The sequence below is a fragment of the Durio zibethinus genome, chromosome 7, assembly GCF_047325235.1.
Source record: "Durio zibethinus cultivar Kanyao isolate XHJ-2024 chromosome 7, ASM4732523v1, whole genome shotgun sequence".
NCBI classification, from domain to species: domain Eukaryota; kingdom Viridiplantae; phylum Streptophyta; class Magnoliopsida; order Malvales; family Malvaceae; genus Durio; species Durio zibethinus.
In genome coordinates this window covers 20,970,877-20,995,086 of record NC_143168.1, presented here as the reverse complement: position 1 = coordinate 20,995,086, position 24,210 = coordinate 20,970,877, and the positions used below count along the sequence as shown (strand labels likewise).

At 31.5% G+C, this 24,210-nt stretch overlaps 1 protein-coding gene and 3 pseudogenes across 3 annotated transcripts; 2 read left to right on the top strand and 2 right to left on the bottom strand.

Annotated features, from left to right (window-relative positions):
- Window positions 1–1,605: 1,605 nt before the first annotated feature.
- Window positions 1,606–4,790, bottom strand: LOC149518118 (xylulose 5-phosphate/phosphate translocator, chloroplastic pseudogene; annotated as a pseudogene). Its single transcript, XR_016343599.1, has 2 exons — window positions 3,158–4,790; window positions 1,606–2,573 (listed from the first exon to the last, which is right to left on the bottom strand). The product of XR_016343599.1 is annotated as a xylulose 5-phosphate/phosphate translocator, chloroplastic pseudogene (transcript).
- A 16-nt stretch (window positions 4,791–4,806) lies between these two features.
- LOC111277770 (AUGMIN subunit 7-like) lies at window positions 4,807–9,865 on the top strand (annotated as a pseudogene). The gene is made up of 8 exons (XR_016343600.1): window positions 4,807–5,126; window positions 5,237–5,322; window positions 5,433–5,494; window positions 6,356–6,447; window positions 6,617–6,744; window positions 7,607–7,697; window positions 8,326–8,513; window positions 9,409–9,865. The product of XR_016343600.1 is annotated as an AUGMIN subunit 7-like (transcript).
- A 7,757-nt stretch (window positions 9,866–17,622) lies between these two features.
- On the top strand, window positions 17,623–19,698 carry LOC149518117 (protein NUCLEAR FUSION DEFECTIVE 4 pseudogene; annotated as a pseudogene).
- Window positions 19,699–20,755: 1,057 nt separating this feature from the next.
- LOC149518116 (putative UPF0481 protein At3g02645) lies at window positions 20,756–21,683 on the bottom strand. The gene has a single exon (XM_089763424.1). The coding sequence runs from the start codon at window positions 21,681–21,683 to the stop codon at window positions 20,841–20,843; it is 843 nt and encodes a 280-aa protein (XP_089619550.1). The 3' UTR covers window positions 20,756–20,840.
- Window positions 21,684–24,210: the final 2,527 nt, after the last annotated feature.

Here is a 24,210-nt window from a genome sequence, read left to right as displayed (position 1 = left end):
TGGATTTAAAGTATTATAATATAAAAATCATAAATTAAAAGATACATAATAAAATCGTGATTATTATTATGATCATGACTTGAAATATTGAATTAGATCACCTAGTTATTTATGGGGAAAAGGGATATATATTTATGGTCTTCCTTATATCATGAATCTTCTCAAAACCAAGCTCCTATCTCTATTTAGTAATGATACAAACATAAAATTATTATTATTATTATTATTATTATTATTATTACCAATATGTTTTTAGAGGCTCTCACTATTTTCCTTTCTAAAATTTGGTCTAATAATTATTTATATATCTTAAAAAAGGAATTGGCCAAATCTATACAATAAATATCTAATTGTCTACTTCTCAAGAATGATAATATTATGTAATATTAATATAACTATATAGTCAAACATAATATTAGAAATTATGATATTGTAATTAAAATAATATCTAAAAATATAATATAACTACAATATCTTATCAACATATTGTAATCTTAGATATTGTTTTAATTACAATATCATAATCATTTATTTATGTTTGACTACATAATAAAATTAGCATTACAACATTATGTTAGCAACCCTAATGTATGTACTTTTTTTTTTTTGGTTTAAGCCCTAGCTGGGTAGATTCCATATGCTACTATAAATAGAGGGTTAGACGTATGCCCTTTGAAGAATTCTCAAAGTTTGGAATAGTTAAGGGTATATTTTATTTGTACCTTAACTTGTTCTGTCACGCTTTGATCTTCAATTGTGAACACAGGCATCATGGAGTATTCATGGATAATCCTGGGACTTGTCGGCGTGGTAACCTTGTGCATTATTGTATTGTGTGTCGAGTGCTCGGCGAAAGCACAAAAAGAACAAGATGCGAAAGAACAAGAAGAGCAAGGTGCTGAATCATAGGATTTGGATGAATTAATAGACCTTCAAGGAAGCAAAGAGGTTAAAGTGGCAGTATTTACGCATGAATTCGTTATAGTGCCATTTGTTTACGTTTTTATCCCATTTTAATCAAATAAAAGGAGTGATTAATATCCAAGTTTAGTTTTATTTTCAAGTTCGTTTCTTTTTTTTATTTTTTTCTGAAAAGAAATTTTTTTATTGATGGACAAGGATGTACCAAACTAAGGTAAGGATCAGGATTTATCAGCATAACAATCCTAAAATACCAAAATCTCAATCATATCATTTTCTCCTTTCAACTATTTTTGTTTCCTATCATAAAACCAAGAAATCTTAAGTTTTTTAACTAGAAAATCCAAAATATAATGACCATCGTCCAAGAGATTGTAAGCATGTTCATTTCATGTAGTTGCATGGTCTACTATAGTCTAAAGAAATTGCCAAATTTTCCACAAAACAACCATTTTGCTGAACGTTATCTACCGTCAATCATATAATATGGAGCCAACTTACCGATAAATTTGGACAGTCTACTTGAGTCTAGGATTATTATGCTCTACAAATGACTCACTAACCTTCAATTGCTTACTTGACTTTGGATTGATATTGGGAGCAAGAGCTTCCAAGAACACACTATTCATCAGAACAAAACATTCACTCTCAACTCTCAAGCCATGAGACAAGTATGTGCAAAGGAAAAGCTACATTTTTCATTTTATACCACAGTATGCACAGGAGACCTATCCCGAAACAATAAGCACAAGAAACACCAAATTATTTGCACTCTTCTATTCTATTATTTGTGTGAATTAGAGAATACATATATCAAGTACTTCTTCAGCTATTCAATGGCTAATTGCAACAGCTTCCAACCATCTGCTACTTGGTAGATCTTAACTCACAAAACCTGAGATAAACTATTTATTGTCCACATTTTCACATTCCTGACTGATTTGGTCCAACAACTACATTAGAAATGATGATGACGTTGCTTTTAGGATAAGGGCACTGATTAAACCAAACATCCAAGGTTAGCTTAGTTCCTTCTAAGTTGGGCATTATAATTTAATTACAGGATACAGCTGGCTGGTAAGGATAGTTCATGACAAGCACTATAATAAGGCACCAGTTGGGATTGAGGGAGAAAGTTACCAACAATAGTAGGTTTCTTATCACCACCTTTGGCTAGGAAATCCTCCTTTACTAACAGCAAGTCATGTCCACATCTCGGGTTATTTCCGCACTGAGAAAAGAGAGGACTATACAGAAGTTCTGAATCTTTTACAAGGTTATCTTAACATCTGCTTGATACTGCTTATCCTCTAATACTTCTTTATGCTAAATATCTGGAGTATCAAGCCCCCAAACTACTTTTTTGTAAGGCATTCTCAGAATCAATAGGTGATAAAGGGGGATTGTTATCAACACACAAATGACAAAATGCATAACATTTTACCATGAAAGGTAATTGTTCTCCTATGGTACCTTAAAGGAAGGATGCAAGAGCAAACATATTTCCCTTCATTGTGCTGATCTCTTAGAGTTGTAAGTCAAGTAAGCAGTTTGTACAAACCTCAACACTTCAAACAGTTGGACAGTTCTTTGATAATCCACTCGATATGGGGAGAGTGGTAGACAACTGAACCCTCAAAGTTTATGGTGTCCTTGCAAGTATTTAAACAAACCAAAACAAAGAAGTGAGTGAACCATTACGCTTAGATAGTATCCAGTCAACAATTAAAATAAGAAATGATAATGGTTATTAAACCTAGAAGTTAGAGCTACTTAGTAACAGCAATTATACATGCAGGGCTTCTTGAAAATTAAACCTAGAAACGAGTGTGCACCATGCAAATTTAAATAAAAGCACGCCGTCAGCCCAAGTATGTTATAATCTTAACCTGAAATAAGAACTTCTATCAATTGAATACAGATGTGACAATAACAAAACTATCAAAAAAAAAAAAAGAAAAAAGAAAAAACCTATTTCGGCCAGAGTCTTAGGTGCATAAAAGATTATGTCACTTCAAGACAACTGCAAGAAGCGAAGCAGATTTTTTTTCCAATTTAAACCCAAGCACAGCAAACACAAAGCAAGCATATAACAGTGAAAGAGTGCAGATAAAGGAATAAAAATATAGGTCATTTATTAACACTTATAAAAGTGAGGGAAGAAAAGATAAAAATGCAAATATCATCCGATCATAAGGAAAAACAAAAAGTTAAAACTTTATATAGATCACTAAACCTTTAGCTCTTCTTTTCACCTCCAGTACTCTTCTTCTTAGCTGTTGCTTGTGAATACAAGAAAGTTCCATGCATAGCAATCCCAGATCCAAGTGCATTTAGAGGCCGAACTGGATTCCTAAACACCAAAACAGTTGACACTATAACCCCAACCCTCTTCATTGTATTGCCAACTGAAAATGTCAAAGGAATAATTTCATCAACTGCCTGATAAGATGATTGGTTGTAGAGATGATAAAATATCCCTGAAAGCAAGACCCATGTGTAAAATGTTGATGCTTTGCCAACCGTTTCGATTGCTTTGTGATACCCTTGAACCCATTGGGACCCTTCAACAACAACCGCAACTGGAAGCAGATAAAACAGAGAGATTATACTTATCCAACCATATACATTCAATCAATTCACTTCCTTGAAATTCTGCAAACTTTTCTTGGAATAAATTTTCCTTAACACAAATCCAACATTGCTAATCAAAATTAAAGGAAACCTCAGTTATAGCAGCTAGAGAGCATCCCAAAACAATGGGAACAATGGAAAGCGAGACTTTCAAAGGATAAGTATCACCAAGAAATGAAGAGAAAACAACAGAAAACACAGGCTCTGACGATTTGATAACAAGAGTGAAGGAGACAGCAACCTTAGAAAATGATACACAAGCTGAGATATGGCCTATTGTGTGAAACAATGCTGGTCCCAGAAGTGCAATAATAAAAGGCTTTGTGATTTTGGGACAAGGTTGTAACTTTAAAGACCATAGAACGAACATCCGAATAGAAACAGCAAAAAGTTGAAAAGAAGCAAGAAGCCAAGGGAATGGAAAGACATTCAAAGCTTTTTTGTTGTAAATGTTAAAGACAATGTTTGAAAGTACCAGAAACCGAACACAAGTGCAAGGTGTAAAGTTTTGGCCTTTGACTTTGCCGCTACTTCAGCAGCTTCAGCTTCTCCTTCTGGATTAGATTCAGATGCTGCAGCTGCTTTGGGAAAATGAGATTCTGGTTTCCTAGATGAGTTTTCATGGATATTGCTGAAATGAGTTGTTTTGAAGCTGACAGCTTGGATCTTGCAGAAAGGGTAGCCATGGATTTGGTTAAAGTTGCAAACTTATGGGCTGTGAGGTGTGGATTTGTTGAGAAAAGCAGGAGGGTGAGTAACATTTTTTGGTTTTGGATCCTTTTTTATAGGATCATATAGATGAGTGTATTTGGAGAAAGTGACAGGAAAGGATGGTATGAGATTCAAAGTAAGCATTTGTTATTGCAAGAGATTCTGCAACAAGTAAATAAAACCAAAAAAAAAAAAAAATTGATGGAGGATTGAAGGAAAGAGGGTGAGATATATCACTGCTATTTGGTTTGGACCTCAATCAAAGGTCCTTTATGATACAGTTTTGGGATTACAAATGTTCGAACCGTTTATTGGGTTGTGGTTCATTGAATAAAAAAAAATCTGAAACGATTTACAAGAAAACAGTGCCTTGAAAGTTTATGGATGAGTTATGGATGTATAATCTGGCTTCATGTTGTCTGCCGCTGAAAAGCTTTTGACTTGGATTGGTCCAATTGGAAGTTTAACCGAAGTGATTCGGTTCTACTTTCCCCAACTACAAGTCAAACAAAAGCACATTAAGTAGTACAGTACTTCCAAATTTAGAAAACTAAAACTAGCAAGCAATTGGGCTTTGTTGATTTGAGATTGATCACGACTCGATTTCATTTAGCCAGGTTACCAAACGGACCCCAATTTAAACCTCCCCTTTCAATTTTCAATTTCTTCCAAAGTTTGATGGACGGCCCCGACTGAATTTCTCAGCTTAAGAAACAGAAAAAGAAAATGACAGCGAAACAAATGGAGGAAATTCAAAGAAAATTATCGATGTTGAATTATCCTCGAGCCAATGCTGCAGCTCAGTCTGTTCTCTTCGCCGGCATGGAACGTTACGCTCTTCTTGAATGGCTCTTTTTCCGGTAATTTCATTTTCAACCCTAAAAAAAAAAAACAAATTTTTTAGGGTTTTCTTTAACATTTTATTTTCTTTTTTTCTTTTTTTTGGGGGGGGGGGGGGGGTTAAATTCAGGCTATTAGGGGATAAGTCACCGTTTTGGCAACAAAATTTACGGAGGGATGCTATGGATCGTGATGAAAAAACTTCTAGAATACAATGTAAAGCTCATTATCTCTTGAATTTATCTTACTTTTTCTTCTTTTTTCGGATTTGGGGTTTGTTGACATATTTTTTGTATGGTTTTGGGGAAAACTGTTGAAATTTACAGATTTGGCTGAGATTGCGAAGTTTTTGGAGCTTACTGCTACAATTGATACAGAAGCCATCCAAGTAAGCATACTCAGATTCTAAGTTACTATTTTTACCGGCTCTGCTTGAGCATTACTTTTACTTCTTTGGAGGTTGCTTAAAAAAAAAAAAGAATGCAACACATGTTCAAATATAATGATTTTACATGAAAGTAAAACAAATTATGCGTTTTGTTATTCACAAATAATGAAATTTTAATTTTTGGTTATTAAAAAAGTAATTAATTTTGTATGCGAATGCCTTTTTTTTTCTTTTGTTCTTTGGCTTCTGGAAGAAAAAGTAGCAAAAGTAATAAGGGAATGGAACTTAGATGAAAGTAGTGGCATTTTCTTTTAAAGGTGCTGGATTCAGTCCTCGTTTTAATGGCCATAGTATAATTTGGCATTTTGCGTCTTGTTTGGTGAAGAGAGACAAAGAGAGAGAGAAAAAAAAAGCTTACTAATGACGTTCAAAAGTTATTTTAGGGACATAAATGAAAAGCTATATTTTGGATAGTTGACATTTGAAATCCGTGGCTTTTTCAAAATTTGCATTTTTGTTATAGCATATTATGTCTTAAATTAGGAATGTGAGATTGGTTGGACATGGTTGGTTTGGAGATGAACTAAACCAACAGTATAAACTTGCACCTTTTGCCCCTCTAATTATTAGAAATATATTTCCTAGCTATGATAGGAGGCTTTGACATTTTTGAAAAAGTACTGAGAAGTATAGAGGTTTATTTCGTGAGTTGTTTGTTGAATGTCTCAATGGGGCAATGTTAGGACCTTTGGTTATGACGTTGGTTGGATGAATCCTATGTCAGTTATAGATTATTGTTGTTTGTTTACCACATTTGAACATTTGTATTCCAAGTACAAGCAATAACACAGTGTTTTACAGGGACAAGGAAGCTATGAAGATCGGACTGAAATGCTTCGTCTTATTGTTGATCTGGTGGAGGCAAGCATCTGTGCAGATAATCTGGAATGGAGGTACAGATGTTTGGAGATCATATTTGATTCGGATTACATTAACTTTCAAAGAAGAAATGTTCATTTCCTCGTGTTTATATCTTTTGTTTTGTTTCAATTATTTTTTTTTAATATTTGGTATCATAACATTACTTCTTTTTTCAAAAATTTTCTTTACATTCTTTTGCAGTGTCAATGAGCAGGTAGCAAACGACATACAACTAATAGATGATATTTTGCAGAGAAACAAGCTCTAATATTCTGTGAGGAATGCAAGTTGTTCCCTGCTGAAGTGCAGATTCAATCCATATATCCATTGTAAGCAGCCCCTCTTTTGCCTTATTAGTAACCACATGCCTATCTGATTCTGCTTTTCCTGTTTCTCTTTTTTTTGCAATGCTATTTAAATGTAAGTCAAACTTACATTTTCCTCTTGAGCTTTGATCAACAGAGCCCTTGATTCATCTGAGTTGATAACTGTCCAATAATTGCCAATATGTTGCCCTGTCTGTTGCTGAGGATCAGCTTCAAGACTGCCCTTGCCAGAGAGCCGGTATTTGCCATGATTCAAATACTCAGCTATCATGCCTATGTGACTGAGCCTGAGAGTAGCCATTTTTCCCATTTCCTGATAGGACCATACCATATTTCCATCATAGCAGTCAACATTTCCTGAGACTAGCACTGAATAGTGGCCCTTCTCTTACTGCATGTATCTAGCCATTTAAACCAAAATATGGAACTATCATATGCCATGGACTGTTGGGTTTTAGAATTAATTTCCTGCTAGTCCACTAATGCTACTAGCTTCCGGCCTCCTTTATTGACTTCACTCCTACTTCTATTGCAATTCCACAATTTAAGATGCTTATATAGTGCTTTAGCTAAACTATTTAGCTATGAAGATCATGCTCTGCGACTAGCCTCCTGCCTCCTTTATTAGACCGCACTCCTACTTCTACTGCAATGACACAATTTAAGATGCTTATATAGTACTTTAGTTGAACTGTTTAGCTATGAAGATCATACACCCAGCATAGGTCCCATTTCAATTAAAAACAATCCTATATTGCAATTGATGACAATTTCAGACTTTGAGTTAAATTCCAATGTCATGATGTGTAGTTTGCTACTGGCAGATGTAGTGACATTTTCTTCCTTTAATCAAGTTTGTTTGCAGATCTGATATTTCTGAGCTGGGGTCAAAGCTTTCAGAACAGTCCAAGATACTCTCTAATCTTCACCAAAAAGTTGATGACTTGGCATCAAAGGTTTATCCTAGCTCCTTAGCTCATGGTTCATCATGTTTTTCGAGTTCCATCTTTGTGTCTGTTTAACTTCATGCATCTATTTCCTGAAAGTGCAGTGCTCTTTGATCAATTTGATGTTACATTTTCTTTTAAGGCATATTTTCACTGATGTGGTGTTTTTATTGGGAATAAAGGAGTGCCACCATTCATTTACTCTATAGGCTACATAGGAATTTGTCTTCCCTTGAGATGAGAATAAAGTATTCAGCATTTGTCAATAAGCTTACTGTTTTGGGAATTTCAAAAGTTGAGTTATTGTGCTTCTGATATGTAATTGATCTCCAGTTATATGGAGCATCGAAGATGGTTATTCTGTTACCAGACTTCAACACTTGCTATTGTTTTTTAAAAATTTCTCCCCACGGGGAAGATAGTTTTTGCAATTTTCTGAGTCTACATGGTTTTCTGAATTATTGTGTTTTTCTGGCTGTGAATCGTCCCAAATTTTGATTTCCTGCTGTATGTCTACACAGCGAACTTTTTTTATTTTTATTTTTTGTGTGCATGTGTTTGTGCATGCTCATGTCTCTGTTATTAATTACTTGTGTTTTATTTCTTCTATTTAATTTCAAATTTTCCTCCTTTCTAGCATGCTTACAACCCTGACGAGGACCATACGGAAATAGAGCCCAAAGTACTATGAGGGTTGGGTTTGGTGAGTTGTTAACAGGACTGGGCAACCCAATTCTCTTTTATTCAAGAAGTCCTGATCCTAGTCCAAAAAGTGCTTAAGAGATGCAAAGCCTAATCCTAGTTGAAGATTGAAGGCTGCTAAAGGTTTTTAAGTAATTACAAAGCATTGTTTTCTTTTGAAGAAAGCCCTAGCCAGCATCTACCTATCCTTCTAACTTTAGGATTCTTTGTATTCTTGTTATATAAATAGCTTGGTTAGGCATTAGAAAAAATCATGATTGGGGTGACAGCCCATCTTATAGCTTTAGAGGGGTTTTTAGGTTCTTTATAGTTTAAAGCTTGGGATGACAAACCAACAATTGTTTTTTTAAGCTTTCTTACATTGTTTTCTCAAGTTTTCATTTCAATTAAGTTTCTTTCAAGTTAATTTAAATTCCTACAAGTTTAATTTAAGTTTTTAAGCAATTTAAATTCTATTTTGATTTAATTTAAGTTCAAGCTCTTTTATTTTCTATTCTTATTATTTACTTTAATTTATTGTTTTAATTTAATTTAAGTTCAGTTCATGTAATTCAAATTTAGTTAAGTTCTAGTTTGATTTAAGGTTTCTCAAGGTAAATTTAGTTGCACAAGTTATAATTTCAAATTATTAAATTAGGTTTAATGTTTATGCATGAGTTAAAGTTTAATTTGCTTAAGTTCAGTTTTATTAGTTGCAATTTAAATTTATTTACATTGCTTATGATTCAAGCATTTTAGATTAGATTTAATTTGTGGTTTTTAAGATTTGATGAGTTAAATTAAGTTTGTTAAGTTTGATTTTAGTTTTAGTTAATTCAGTATTTTTGCTTGATAATTTGATTTCTTAAGCTGCTGCATTATATTTGATTAGTTAAGTAGTTTAATTTAGCTTTTACATACTAGCTTCAATGTCTAAATATAATTAGAGTGTTATAATTTTGATACTTAGTATTAATTTTATTTACAATCTTTGTGGGAACGATTTTTCTTACTACTTGTATGATCTATACATTTGCAGATTCTCAATCAGCTGATATGGAGAAAATGTTGTCACTGCATGGGCTTGGTGCATTGGGTGATAATAACGTGAGTTGAAACCTTCAAATTGTTGCCCTTCATAAATTACAATTTGAGCATTTCCATTTTTTTTTTAGTGTATCCCTTTTATTTGCATTAGTTGCATCACCAATTTTAAGCTTACCGTTTTTCATGCATTTTCTATTATTTTCTTAAAAATCACCATGTCACCAAAGTTTTTGGTGGTATTTTTGATCATCCTTTCATAATAAGGAACTTTGAGAATATTGACAAACAAAACTATAGTCTCTTTTTCAGTGAGTGGTAGTTGGACTTGGATAGTAGTATCCTTTTACCTCTGGGCATATTTCTTAAAGATCTTTGTATTAATTTTTCGTGCTTTGTAAAGACAAATGATTTAAAGCCAAATCTATGATATGTTTTTATTGTGTGATGAATGCTTTTGCTAGTTCAATGGATGTGAGTCCTACTTAATTGAACATATCATCGTGTAATAGAAGCAATGAGACTATCTTGAAAAACATGAATAACCAACTTTTCATCATGAGCATGTACAAGCATTTTACGACATTACATGGTGAGATGTGTTATTGCGCATTTAGTTTCATTATACTTTTCAAATTCAAGCACTTTGAGCTTTGGTGGAATTATTACATCAAGAACTAGGTACAGCCCAGTAGCATCTGTCATAACATATCGGTCTAGGAACTCAATCGCTAGATATAAAATTTAGGAGTAGTCATCAATCTTTTTTGTTTTGGTGCGATTAGCCATCAATCCTATCTTTTAGTCTATGAATTTGAGGTTGGTTTCGGAAGTACGATTATGCATGAAAAAAGTTATAGCATCCTCACAACACTCGTTCAAAGACGGTACCAATTAATTTATAAAATTCTAAAATGGTCTTGTTTGAATACTCTTTTACTTAATATTTGATTTTATTTATTATATTTTTATTATTGAAAATTTTCTAAGCTATTCCTGACACTTTCGATATAACGTAATAAATCTCCTCACTTTTAAAAGTATTTAAAAAAATCACTTATTTCTTTTAAGAGGCTCTGTTGTTATATTTGTTTTAATATTTTTAAAGTAAATCATAATTTTCTTATACCAACCCTTCATGGTATGATTTTTAAAAATTGAAAGGAAGTCACCAATTGTGATTTTCTCTTAATTTTATTATCGATGAGAATTTTAATTAGTTTTGAAATGTTTACTTATTGTTTATACTAACATTAAGGTAAGCAAGAATTTTATTGGTCAAATTCTTAAAATATTTTCAACATTTTTGAAATATTTTGAGAAAATTACTTAAAAAATTTTGATAAAATCATTACTCGTGACTTTTATTGTTGTAAAATTTTACTTACCTCAATAATTTAAGTATTTTATATTTTACTATTTTTTATAGAAAAGATTTTCAAAAATCTTACCAACATTTTGGGTAAAATTTTTAAAGATACTTTTTAAAAAATCACCACTAATTTTATTATTATTGTTATGATTCTTTTATTTATGTATTTATTTAATTTTTTTTATTTATTCAAAGTGAATATTATTGTTTCTATTTTTATGTTCGAAAAATTTTTAAAATATTTTCAACATTTTTAGAATATTTTAGAAATTCTTTGGTATGATTATTTTCAATAAAATCACTACTTGTAATTTTATTTTTATTTTGTTATTTATATATTTTGTGCTTGAAAATTTTTAAAATATTTTTAACACTTTTAAAATATTTTAAAAATTTTTTTACATGAATATTTTAAATAAAATCACGTATGACTTTATTGTTATTTATTATTTATTTATTATTATTGTTCTTGTCTTCTTTATATTTTTCTATATTCTTGTTTATTAAAAATTTTAGTTTCATTATTTCATGCTTTTTTTTTTTTTGAAGTATTTAAGAGAAGATTATAATTTCAAATTTTCCTAAGTTTATTATTTTTATTTATTTTTACTAAATTACAACTAAAAGTTATTTTATCTTACCTAAGTCTTTTTTTAACATTTATTTTATTCTTACTCTGAAAATTTATACAAAAATAAAATAAAATATCACAAAAATTAGAAATAAAATAATAAAAATATATAAAAATTGAGAAAAATAAAAAATATATATAAAAAAATAAAAAATGCCTTTGGTCAATTTTAGTCAATAGTTCATAGGTAGTCTGGTCGGTTCAGTGTGTTTCAATTGGTTCAGAGCGATTCAGGTAGTTCAAAACGGTTTGCAAACAAATTGGGCTATCCAATGCAGTTCAAAATAGTTCAGATTGGTTCGAGGTAGATTGGCTCAAAGAAGGGCAGGTTTTCGAGTGGGTTGCGTGGACCTTGATTTTGGGTCAAAACAACGCTGTTTTGCCTAACATACTTCAACTATAAAACCTAAAAAAATTTGATTCTCTCATTTTTATCTATCATTTTCTCTCATTGGTTTTGAGAGCCTATATCTCTAGAAAAAAAAAAAAAAACCATAAAAATCGACAAGTTCTTGTCATTGCTATCGCTATGATGCTACCGGTGCCACCACCAGCCGCTGTCCAAGGTGGTTGGAAAATCTCAAAAAAATTCCTGCTAACTCTTTTCCTTATCTTAAACACGAATTCAGCCTTCGTTTTGCAAAAAACGGGCTCAAACGACGTAGTTCAAGACCTAAATTTTCAACCAAAATTATTTTTTTTTGCTTTTTTGCTTTTATTGTTTTGGTTGAGGCTTGTTTTTGGGGCTGGGTCCTCGTTTCAAGAGGCTGTGGTTTTTTTTATTGTTGTATGTTTGGTTTTGGTTTTCTAGTAAGCTAGGAATTTTTTGGTGGTTTTTCTCGGTTTTGGCCAAGAGGTCTTTTTTATTTATTTTTTGGCAGGCTTCATCCTTTTTTTTTTCTTGGGTGTTTGCTGTGGTTTTTGGATTTGTGAATCTTGGGTGATGATGGCTACGTGAAGGGTAGGTTGTCAATGTTGTTTCGATCTTGGGTTGTTTTTCTTTGTGAATTGTTGTTTGGTTTCAACGGTAGGCTTTTTTTTTTTGATGTATTTATGGGTTGTTGGGTGGAGCTACTGCTGGTGAGCTTTGGGTTGGGTTGGCTATGTAGGAGCTTGGTAGTTTTGGGATTTGTGGTTGAATCTGTGGTGGCTTTATGAGAGGAGAGGTAATTGTGGAGGTATAAGGCAGTGTTGGAGGTTTGCTTAGTGTACGTGGCTTTTGGCGATGGCCAAGGCAGTTTTTGTTTTGGTAGTGCAAAAACCAAGTTTTTTGGCAGGGTTTTTGGTTTCCGTTAGCCTCTGAATTTTTATAAATCCCTCACTTTTTTATTGCTCTCCCCCTCTTGGATTGTAAATTGATTCTGTATTTATAACAAAATTTTTAACCAATCCTAGATTTGAAGGGATTATAGAAGAAAAATATGATGCTGGTTTTGAAATCTCAGCTTGGAGAGTCAGATCATGAAGCTGACAAGCTTCAATCCGGTGCAAAAGATGCACGAAGTCATCTAACAAAATAAAAAATTCAACACTTTAGCAGGCATGCGCAGCTGATTGTGCGCTTTTGTCAATGGAATGAATTTCATTTTCTTTCATGCCCTGTGCAACCAGCTCTTTATGATTTAATAAATTCCCACTTTGACAATGGTCAAAGTAATTTTTTGTGACAAGGTTCGACTATTAAATGAAGCAGAATTGGTTGAAAAGTGAAGCATTTTTATCTTTCATTTGTCAAACCATGACTTTTGGCTATTTTACTTTGAAATTTTGCATGAACTTTTCTAATAGCAGCACATGGTGAATCTTGCTCCTCCATATCGGCTCAAGCATGCAAAAATTTGTTCCCATACTCGATGTATAATTTGCTTCTAATTGTTTCCATTTAAAGCTCTTGCCTGAGACTTTTTATGTATGATAGCTATTTCTCTATATCCTCCATTTCAGAACTCATGAAATTTTCTTGTGATTGCCACCTCATCAAAACATGGAAAATTATTGCCACTTGTCATTTATCACTTTGGATAAAATTAGGTGTCTACAGATTCATTGAACTATAGATATCCATTCGTTCAATGACTCGTGGCCTTTCCTCTATGAGTAACTATTGGCTTAACTTTCTAATGATCCTCTAATAGAGTCATTAAATTGTCATAATATTTAAGTTTGAAAACTTGATCATTGGATATAAAATTTATGGAGTTGTTACAAATCTTTTTATCTAGGTGTTTTTTGATCACTCAAGTGAATCTATTTTTTTTTTTTTAAGGTTATTCCAAGTTTAACTAAAGATCCTAAAAAGAATACGTTTTGATGTATATATTCTCAAAATTAAGTTTAAGAGTCGATTATATGTAAGGAATGTTTTAGCAACCCACAACGTTCAAATTTTGGTATCAAATTAGTTTTACGTAATCTTGTTTAAGCCTTAATTAAAATAATTTTTATTTGTACCAAAAAATAATTTTTATTCTTAATTTTCTTTAATTCCAATAATTAGATATTGGAAAAAAAACTATTTAGGTTTTTATCAAAAAAGAAATTTTTTTCATCTCATAAGTATTTAAGAAATACACATTGTTTACTTAAAAAAGTTTTGTTATCGGATTTGTTAAATATTTTATAAAAGCAATTTATTTACATCTTATTTATTTATTTGCAAACATAATCATACAATAATATTATACACAAAAAATTCACATAAAACTTTTTTTCTTGTTCTTCATTATTATTCAATTAAATCAAAAATTACAAAGAAACAAAATCAAAAAAATAGAAAATTCAAAAATAAAAAAAATCACATAAAAAGAAACAGAAATTTTGGCAATTAGGTTGGGTCAGGAGCTGAGTTAGCATGCAGGTCAAGGAGTAGATCTAAGCCTCCCAAAACGATGTTGCTTTGCTTTTGTATAAAAGCCAAAGTTTTGTTATTTTTTTAATTCTTCTTTCACCTTCATTCCTTTATTTTCTTTTGTCTTTTTTCTAAAAATTCAACCACCCCCAAAATTCAACTAAAAATTCCAAAAATCTGATACCAATAAATTTAATCGATTGTTAAAAAATTCAAACTTTTCAAAAACTACCATGAAATTTAGAATCCGATTGCCTCAAATTCTTCCAACCTTCGTTTACTTGTTGAAAAATTCAAATAAAACCGTCAGGAAACACAAAGCCCAAAAATTCCAAGAAAATTTCTAAAAAAATCCAAACAAATTCCTGAACTCTTCTTTTTACTAAAATCACTAAAAAAAAATTCCTCAAACAAAGACCAAGAACAAATTATTGCTTGTTAATTGCTCTCTAAATTCCTTTTCAATTTTTTCCCTTTGAGCTTGATTCATATTTTTGTATAAAAATTGAAACCTCAAACTTAGTAGAAGAGGTTTAATGAAATCGAGATTTTGACAAATTTGATTCTAATTTAGTCCTAACTTGTTTTCTTCTTCTTTTTTTTTTTTTTGTTTTCTTGTTCCTCAAGGCTTTCCAAAATTTAAAAGTGAGTTGAATTTTCTTTGACCAATTACTTTTGATTCTCAAAAATCATAGTTTCCAAATCTTTTTTTTTTCATTTTTTTTAATTTTTAACTCTTTGACCAATAGAAATAAAACTAAATAAAGAAATAATTAAACAAAAACATGGATAAATTTTAAAAAAAAAATTGACCTTTTGATTTGGGCTCAAATTTTAATTTCATGATCAAAGTCCTATTGATCCAAATAATTTTAAAACTAAATGAAACTTGAGGCCTTTTAATATTGAAAAATTTCTTAAACAATAAAATGTTTACATATCCATTAATCAAATTAATTTAATTTGGATTAATTAATTTGATTTTAATCAAAATATCAACCCTCTAAATTCTTTAACATCATCTTTCCTTAGTTATGCATTTCTTTCATATTTGGGTCAGATATAGATTCGTAATTAAAAAAATTTCATCGACCAATGAATTTAATGGAATTTGTGTGTACAAATAAAAATACTAGTAAGTAGTAACAGACAATTGTTTTGTCTTTTCTCTCAAGATAGCTGTTATATCGTCGTCATTTGTCAACCTTATTACATCTGGTAAATTAGAGCAACGCGGAAATGTGAAGGTGAGGTGTGTAATTATCATAGACGTACAATTATTGAAAATGTGAAGTGACACAGAGAGTTAATATTTGGCTTTAATTCTATAATTATAAAAATAATAGTAAAAAATAAACATGCAAAAAAAAGTAAACATGTAATAATATTAATAAAACAAAAAAGCTTCAACCAAATATTTATTTCTATATGAGACGATTGATCAAAAAAAATTATATGGTGTCATTCATTCATTTTTTTATTCATATCTCATCATACAATTTTGGGTATGGGGTATCCACCCCAGTATTTGCAGGTGATCCGATACATCACTCCTTAACCATTATCAGATTTCACAAGCACAGGCAGGATTCTGCTTTCCGGTTTGGCTGGTAAATCTTAAAGAAATTACTACTCGTTCTTTGCTTAGTAAACAAATAATGTCAATGTGGTATTTTTATTTTTATTTCTCTTCAATTAATTCGTAATAATTTAGTGTATTGTAGAGAGAGAAAATATTGTAGAGTTGTAAGAGTTTACATTTTTTTTTTTTTTTTGAGATAAAGGTTTGCTCACTTGTATGATAATTGATTGGACTTTTGGCATAATAATCGTAGCAAGTTTACATTTAACTTCTATCCATTTTTATCTAACTTTATTTTTAGTAATTTAACTTGAGCTTTTATTTTTAATAATTTTATTAAATATAAATAAATAATAAATAATTATCAAAAAATACTTTAAGTGAACAAATCAATAAATTCATTCAATTGGAACCATATTGATGTATAAACTAAAAAAATAAAACTTAATTTCTAGCTATACAAAACAAATACTTTATATTTTTACAACATATTGAAACATAAAAAATCAAACTAAAATATAATTATTTGCATTTGATTCATATGTATTTATAATATTTAATAGATCTATTAAATTTAAATAACACAAATCATTAAGTACATTTATCCGCAATTAATTAAGTTCGTAGATATTATATATTCATAAATAATTAAATTCATAAATAATTACATTTATGTAGTTTGAATTTGATTTATGGTTTTTTATATTACTCAATGGTTCATATGAATTTAAACTCAAAATATTAAATGTAAATGAGACTAAATACAAAGTACATTCTTCCTCAATTAAATAAGTTCATGCATACCATAAACTTATGAATGCCTAAGTTCATCGGTTGTTAAATTTACAACTAATTAGATTTATGTAATTTATAATAAAATATAAAAATATCAATGGAATAGTATTCAAGAACCCAATTAATTGCAAACCTTACAATCTATGTGTTATAACTCATTCAATTCAATCCAATCAAGTTCTACAATTAAGGAGACGTGTCATCTAATTAAGCATTTGAGGCTAAATGTTATTGTTAATAATTATTTTCCCTTTCCTTTAATTTTTTTTCCTTTTTGGTTAATTTCATTACATTTTGGTTTCTCTTTTTACTTAAAGTGAATTACTCTTCTAAATAATAAAAGAGAGAAATTTTTGGTAAAGGGCAGGGTTAAAAAGTTTGCATTAGATTGATAAAAGGGAAGTTTTCTTTACAAAAAATAAAAGCAGCTTTTTTCTTTTAATGAAAAATTAAAGACAAAAAATTAAGAACTGTTTTTTATCTGATAAAGTTTTCTTTTTTCTCAAGTTTAAAAAAAAAAAATTTGTAATTTTTTTTTTTTTTTGCATTGAGTGGAAACAAATAGAAAGAGGGTGTTGGAGATAAGAAGTCTTAACTAAAAAAAAATTAAAAAAATTGAGAAACCAATTAATGTGCAAAACTTGGCACAAAAATTAAGCGCTTAATGAACGGTCCCAATTTAGGGACTACATTTATTATATTGTATAGATATTTTAAATATGGAAATTTAAGTTGATTCATGCTTTTTATTCTATATTTCTACTAGCTTATTTTTATATAGGAGATGAAAAGATACATCCACTTATTGTTGACCGGGTTATTATTGTTGATGGAATTGTAAATTTCAGCAATGTTTTTGAAACAAAACCCTATGAATAAAATTATATATAATGATAACAAATCCTTCGTTTGCAGCCTACGAATAAATTGCTTCATTTGTTGCATATCATGAAAGACCCTTGAATAGTTGAAGTTGTTGCCATGTCTACATCCTCTTTATTTGCAGACACAGCCAGGAGAGGACCAAAGAGGTCAAATCCACTGTGCAAAATCCCTCATTCATTCCTTAACTAGGGGAAGATACTTACCATTGAGCCAAAACTTACAATTATATACTGTCATTACTGAATGCATTACTTTATTTTTGATAGAAAGAAAATCTATTGAATCCATTGCTTGCAATATGTGGTGTACATTGCTCGATGATTCTGCTCAGTCATGTAGACAAACAAATATTACAAGGAGTTGATGGATAATACCCCGGTGGGGAAAGAGGGAAATAGTCGCTTTAGTAAAAGCCTTTGATTAGTCCTGACAGGCCATTCCAGGGAATACTAATTGTGATTTCATGTGAATCCTGGCAAGTATTTCTTCTGTGTTTGGTTGCTGGTTGTAGCATCTGCCTGTTCAACTCAGTATGCGTTGTTTTATGCATCAGAAATTTCCCAACCAACAGGGTGCTTGCTTTGCCCCTCACCATCAGTTTCAATGGTGTAACCGCTGCACTTTACACTCTAATTGCCAATGCAATAAACCCTGATGATGACAACCTCTATCTCTTCTTAATGCACTTGTGCCTGTTCTTGCATCCATCTTAGCTCTCATCCCAATCCTCCGCCAACCACCTCTGCAACTTCTGTCCACTGATGTTATTAGTCAGGATTCCTTCATTTTCGTCCTCCTCAATGTTTTAGCTGTTATCACTGGCCTATATCTTCTCCTGTTAAATTCACTTTCATCTGAAGCTTTAAGGGCACGCATTCTCCTGGTGGGTGCCTTAATCCTATTGCTCCTACTGTTGTGTTTACCTGCCATTGTCTATGGTAGGAAATGGGCTCGTCGAACTATCCATTGCAGCTTTTGTCTTGATGGCTCGAACTTCAAATTGGTTGACCCTGATGACCTCGAGCTCCATAAGGAATTGATTGGAAATAATCAAAATAATGGCTCGAGTGTCAATCCATTTTATGTGACAAATAAAGAAGGGTTTTTTGGGAAGGTAATGCAGAAAAACAGGTTAACAATGCTTGGTGAGGTGCACTCTGCAAGATTGCTAGTGCGCCAGTGGGATTGCTGGCTATATTATGTGGAGGGATAATAGGGCTGGTTTATAGCAATAATATAGGGCAGATTGCACAATCTCTCGGATACTACTCCCAGATTAGTACAGTGGTGACTCTTTACTCCTCTTTCTCATTCTTTGGTCGGTTGCTTTCAGCTGCCCCAGATTTCCTGCGTGAGTACGTATTTACTGCAAATAGTATATTTATGCTGTTTAAAGACTGCATCAACATCAAATAATAAGCATGGCACCACTTTAGTACCTTTAGAATTCATTTAATAGATGAAAGGCATCTCCAGCAAAGTAGCATCCCTTTGCATGGAAACTGGCCGTACTCTTTTGGCACCATATGGCCATTATTAAGGTTCCGTAGTCATTAAATATACAGTTGTAGAATTCAGAAGCAATTCTGAATTGAATTTGCTTCATAATTGAAGAATGAATTCTAATGTAAATTTTAAATTGACTTACATAGTTCCATGTAGGCTTTTAACTCAGAAAATGACGACTTAAATGCCTTACAAATGCAGCAAGGTGAGGACTGGGTGGTTACCAGTTGCCATGGTGCCAACACCAATAGCCTTTTTTCTGCTTGCTGCATCTGGTTGTGAGGCAGCATTGCGTGCTGGCAGAGCCATGGTTGGATTAAGCTCGGGATTCGTATTTTCAGCGGCGGTGTCCATCACATCAGAGCTATTTGGGCCTAATGGTGCCAGTGTCAACCACAACATCCTCATCACCAACATTCCCATCGGATCACTACTGTATGGTCTCCTTGCAGCTTTATATATGATTCTAATGTGAAAAGTTCTATGCAAGAAAACTCATTGGAGGAAGCAATGGTGTGCATGGGTAGGGACTGCTATCTGCAGACATTCATATGCTGGGGATGCATTTCCATGTTAGGCCTAATCTCAAGTTTTTTGCTCTTCTTAAGGACCAGGCCTGCTTATGACGACTATGAAAGGAATAGAAGTCGAGCACAGTTTTCGTAGAATATAAAGTCCTCTCCCCTCTCTCCCTGTCTCTATTTTCTTTCATTGGATCTCATGTTTGTAATGCACTTGGAAGGGTATAACGATCCCCAAGAAAATTGGGAAAACCAGAAGTGACAATGATTCATTGAATCATATATACAACTAACCATTATCTATCCCTCTTCAGACCAGGCGGGGCAAACGTTTCTAACGTACTATAGAATGGAAAGGGAAAAAAAAACGGTTAGATTATGACTCGTGGAATGCATCATTGTAAATGTGAAAGCAGACTACATTTTAGCTAGTTTTTACCAGTCATGGCTGAAGTATTGGCTATTCTCACAGTTTTCCATTGTTCTGCTGCGCTCAATTGACGCATTTAATCTACAGAAGTTGCTAACAGTGTTAAGTGTCTGATGGAGCTCAGGAAATGACTTGAGGAAAACTTTATATGTTCCCTTTTTCTTTGAGACAAATATCAAACTTGTCACTATATAATTCGATATTAATGAATTTGTTATTATACTTCAATTATGTTAAATTTTGACAATATTTTTATTTTTATTAAATTTTGGATAAAACTTAAGGGAATGCCGCACGTTAAATTGTTTGATTCTTTTCTCAAGTATTTTGATGTTGGTAGCAAAAAAATTGAAAACGAAACAATGTGTATATAGGGTATTAAAGATAGAAAAAATTAGTGATTACTCTTAATTTAATGTTTAGTAGTTGAGTTTTTGAACAATTTGATGATTATATTTCTTACTTTTAATAGAAAGACAAAATGCAAATGAACAAAACTTGCTTTTATATATATATATATATATATATATATATATATATATATATATATATATATATATATGTAAATCGACGCACCGTACTAACATATACTAACAACTTCTTTATTTCAACTTAAAATATTGACATACACTAACAACTTGGCCCTAGCTAAGTAATCCAAGAGCCAAATTAAAAACAAAACATTTACAACTTCGATCTAATTTTACATATACTTGCATACTTATATAATACATGCATACACTTATATACTTTATACATTGAAGACACACCATCACAATACTAAAATCTTATTAAGAGAGGGGGGGTGGGAATATTAAAAATCAATTATTTTGGAGGGTGGTGGGGGGTTGAAGTAATCATTTAAGAAATGCCAACACGGTTTGAATGAGAGTAAGCACAACCACCATAAAAGCAGCGACAGTTCCAGTTCCTCGCCAAAGATTGGTGAAATACACACGCTTCAGAATTGCTAGATTCTCCTTGAAGAATATTGCTATTTCGTGCTTCTGTGCATTTTTGTAATGTTCGTTTAGTCGATTCCCTGTTTTACTGTACAAACCAGGAGGCTCGCCAACTCCCTGCATGAGTTTCTTAATCATACCTGCCATCATTTTGCTGGGATTTATTCTGCTAACGAGAATTCCCTCATTTTTGCCTTCTTTGCTTAAAACCCCCTTGACCATTAACAAATCTACATCTTTGTCGGTTCTAATGAGATAATTCATTAGTTCAATGTAAGCACAAACATAGGTTTCACCTGGATAGTGGCACATCTCCAAGGCCATCACGTTGCGAATGTAAGCTTCAGTGTTGGAGTGCACATTCAATTTGGGGATTTTAAGCTCTTTCCCATCAAATTCTATATCTAGCCAGCTTGCACTTTGATCATCTACAGGTGTAAACTCAACACCGGCTTCATGCAACATTGTCGCACTATACACTTTTTCAGTTTTTCCTTTTTGGGCCGTGGATGGATCTGAATTTGAGACGCAATTTTTGACCAGATGGCATCTTAGCAAATCGATGAAGTGTAGGATTTCCAAATCCTTGAACCTTTTATCCCATGGGACCTCGTAGATAAACCCTTCATCGGACCCGAGCTCCAAGTCATCGTCTTCCAAGTCATCGGTAGCTGGATCTTTCTCTTTCCCAAATGATGGAGCCTTGATAGCGCGTAATGGATCCCACTTCCCTGGCATTTGTTCAATCTCCTTTTCATATAAACAAAAAGACAACACTAACTAGTTAGCAACAGAATCAAATCCTGATTATTCTCATTTTCTCTGCTAGGCCTAGTTGTTCTGATATGAGTTCCTGTTTGTAATATTTGATTCTTGGCCAGCATTTGGACAACCATAAAGTTATGGTATTATTACTTAAAACTTAGAATCTTAAAGGCATCGTAAATTTCGATCAAAAGAAAAAAAAAAGGTACTGCTCTATATATGATTGTCCAGAGAACCAACATCCTGGTAGGTAGCCAAAGCACGTTTTCCATAAAAATTACCAATATAGTTTGTAAGGGCAGGATTGATTTTTTCACCCCCACAAAAAAAAAAAAGAAAAAGAAAAAGATAGAGAATACAGATTAATTAAGTTTTCAGTGACTATTACCATTTGTTATTTAATTAAACTAACCCATGCTCATCCTCCAGCAGTTCTAATGATGCTATAATAAGAAGAAAAAAAATTCGAAACAAGAAAAGAAATTGTGGGGAAGAACTGGATTATCAGTTATCCGTTTTTCTTGTTTAAAGGGAAGAATGCTAAGATTTTAACCCAACTCTCCTCTCCCAAAACCACTTGACGTAAGTCAAAGTGACGTATCAATTAACTGCCTAAATTTAATTTCCAAGTTTCATCTCGAATGAAAAAGGTCATGTTGAACTTTAAACTTAATTAAATTAGTTCATTTAATTATATTTAAAAGATAATATCCAATAATTTTAAAATTTAAATTTTAACACTCAAAATCTCTTTTTTTTTTTTAATTTCTAAACTGTGATTTCTTATGTAAAGTAAAAAACATGTTTTAAATAAGATGAAAAATGATAGTATTTTGGTAACAGTACAGTGATCATAAAGAGATAAAACTTACAGTTACAGGAAAACAAATGACCTTTAGCTTCCAATACTAAAATTTGCTGCAGCCTGGAATTGCAAATAGAGAGAGATGGGAGGGAAGACTAGTTCACGGACTAGAAAAACGAAGTTTCCTGAAGTTGATAAAAAGAAGAGAACCTACAATGTATATATATACACAAGAATAGGTGCTATTCCTTTTCATTTGAAGAAAACCTTTGAATCTTAATGTTTATCGAGTCGGGCCAGAACATTTTATATGAGAAAAAATAAAAACAGGCATGTCCTGCTTTAAATATTAATACAATTAAATAACTGAAAGCTCAAATTATACTATTGGCTCTTGTGATTAGATGAAGAGGAGGATTTAATCCTAGAAATTCATTTTTACGAATTGAATTCCTCAACTTTTTCGAATTGTAAAATCCAATTCAATCAGTAACAGTGTTAGGATTTCTCAATTAATTGTACTCAGATGAGAGTTGATAATGATGATGTGATATTGATTTTGATGATGTGATATGTTTATAAAATTTTGCATAAATTTAAATATTTTTTAATCACAAGGTATTTACGTGAATTTGTTTAATAACATTACATGATCATTAATTTTTAAGTAAGTTTTTTGCTAAAAAGGAATTTGTAAAACTTGGTTTATAATGTCTACCAAATATACGATTATTTAAATGGTTTTGTAAGAGTTAACGAAGCTTTGATTTAATGACAAGGAGGAAATTCTAAAAATTTTAAGTTTAAATTTTATTATTTATAAATTTGATTGTTTAATGAAGTTATAATTTATTAGTTGATTTGTTTAGTTAAATTATAATTTATTAATTGATTATTCAGTAGTATAATAATTGATTATATAAATTTAATATTTAATTACGAGTGTAACGTAAATGATTTTATAAGAAATAAGAAATTAAAACTCAATTTTTAAAAAATAGAGGAAATAATCAATACTTCAAAATAAAAATCTTCACTTATTATTAGAAAAAGTTGTTTTACCAACTTTTAATATTGTTGCAAAATAATAGTTTATGGTTACTAAAACGTTTTTCAACTTAACCTTTTCAAATCTTTGTTTTGTTCATCTAACTTTGAAAAATAATGTTTTGATCATCTCTTACATGGATATGCCATCTGGATAAAGAATGATGACGTGGAATGAATTCTAATTCGGTTAGCTTTTAACAGATGTGTGATCAAAACAATAACATTTAAAAATATTATGACTAAGAACAATTTATAAAATTTAAAAACTCAAATGGATCAATGATAATCCGATAAAAAAATATACTCTCTTGAGAAAAGAAAACTTCAATTTATAATTTTAAAAACAAATATTAAAGCCATTAGCACACAATTAAACATTCATCGAATAGATACAGATCAATCTTTTTAAAATCACATAAAGTAATGCAATAAATAAATAGATACAGTTTGAAACACCTCTTCTTGAATAGGTATCGCTTACATTAAAAACCATTATTTTTTGAATGAAGCATCATATCTAATAAACAAGATTTTTGAATTTTTAGCAGTTGAATTCGAATGCCAAAATCATGGCATTCGACTGCCACAGACAAATTTTCAAACAGAATGTAAAATCTTTCAGGACACTCCATTGCCCACCTTAGA

Bases quoted from the DNA above. Each gene is read 5' to 3' on its own strand.
- LOC149518116 (XM_089763424.1), bottom strand. From the start codon at position 21,683: ATGCCAGGGAAGTGGGATCCATTACGCGCTATCAAGGCTCCATCATTT.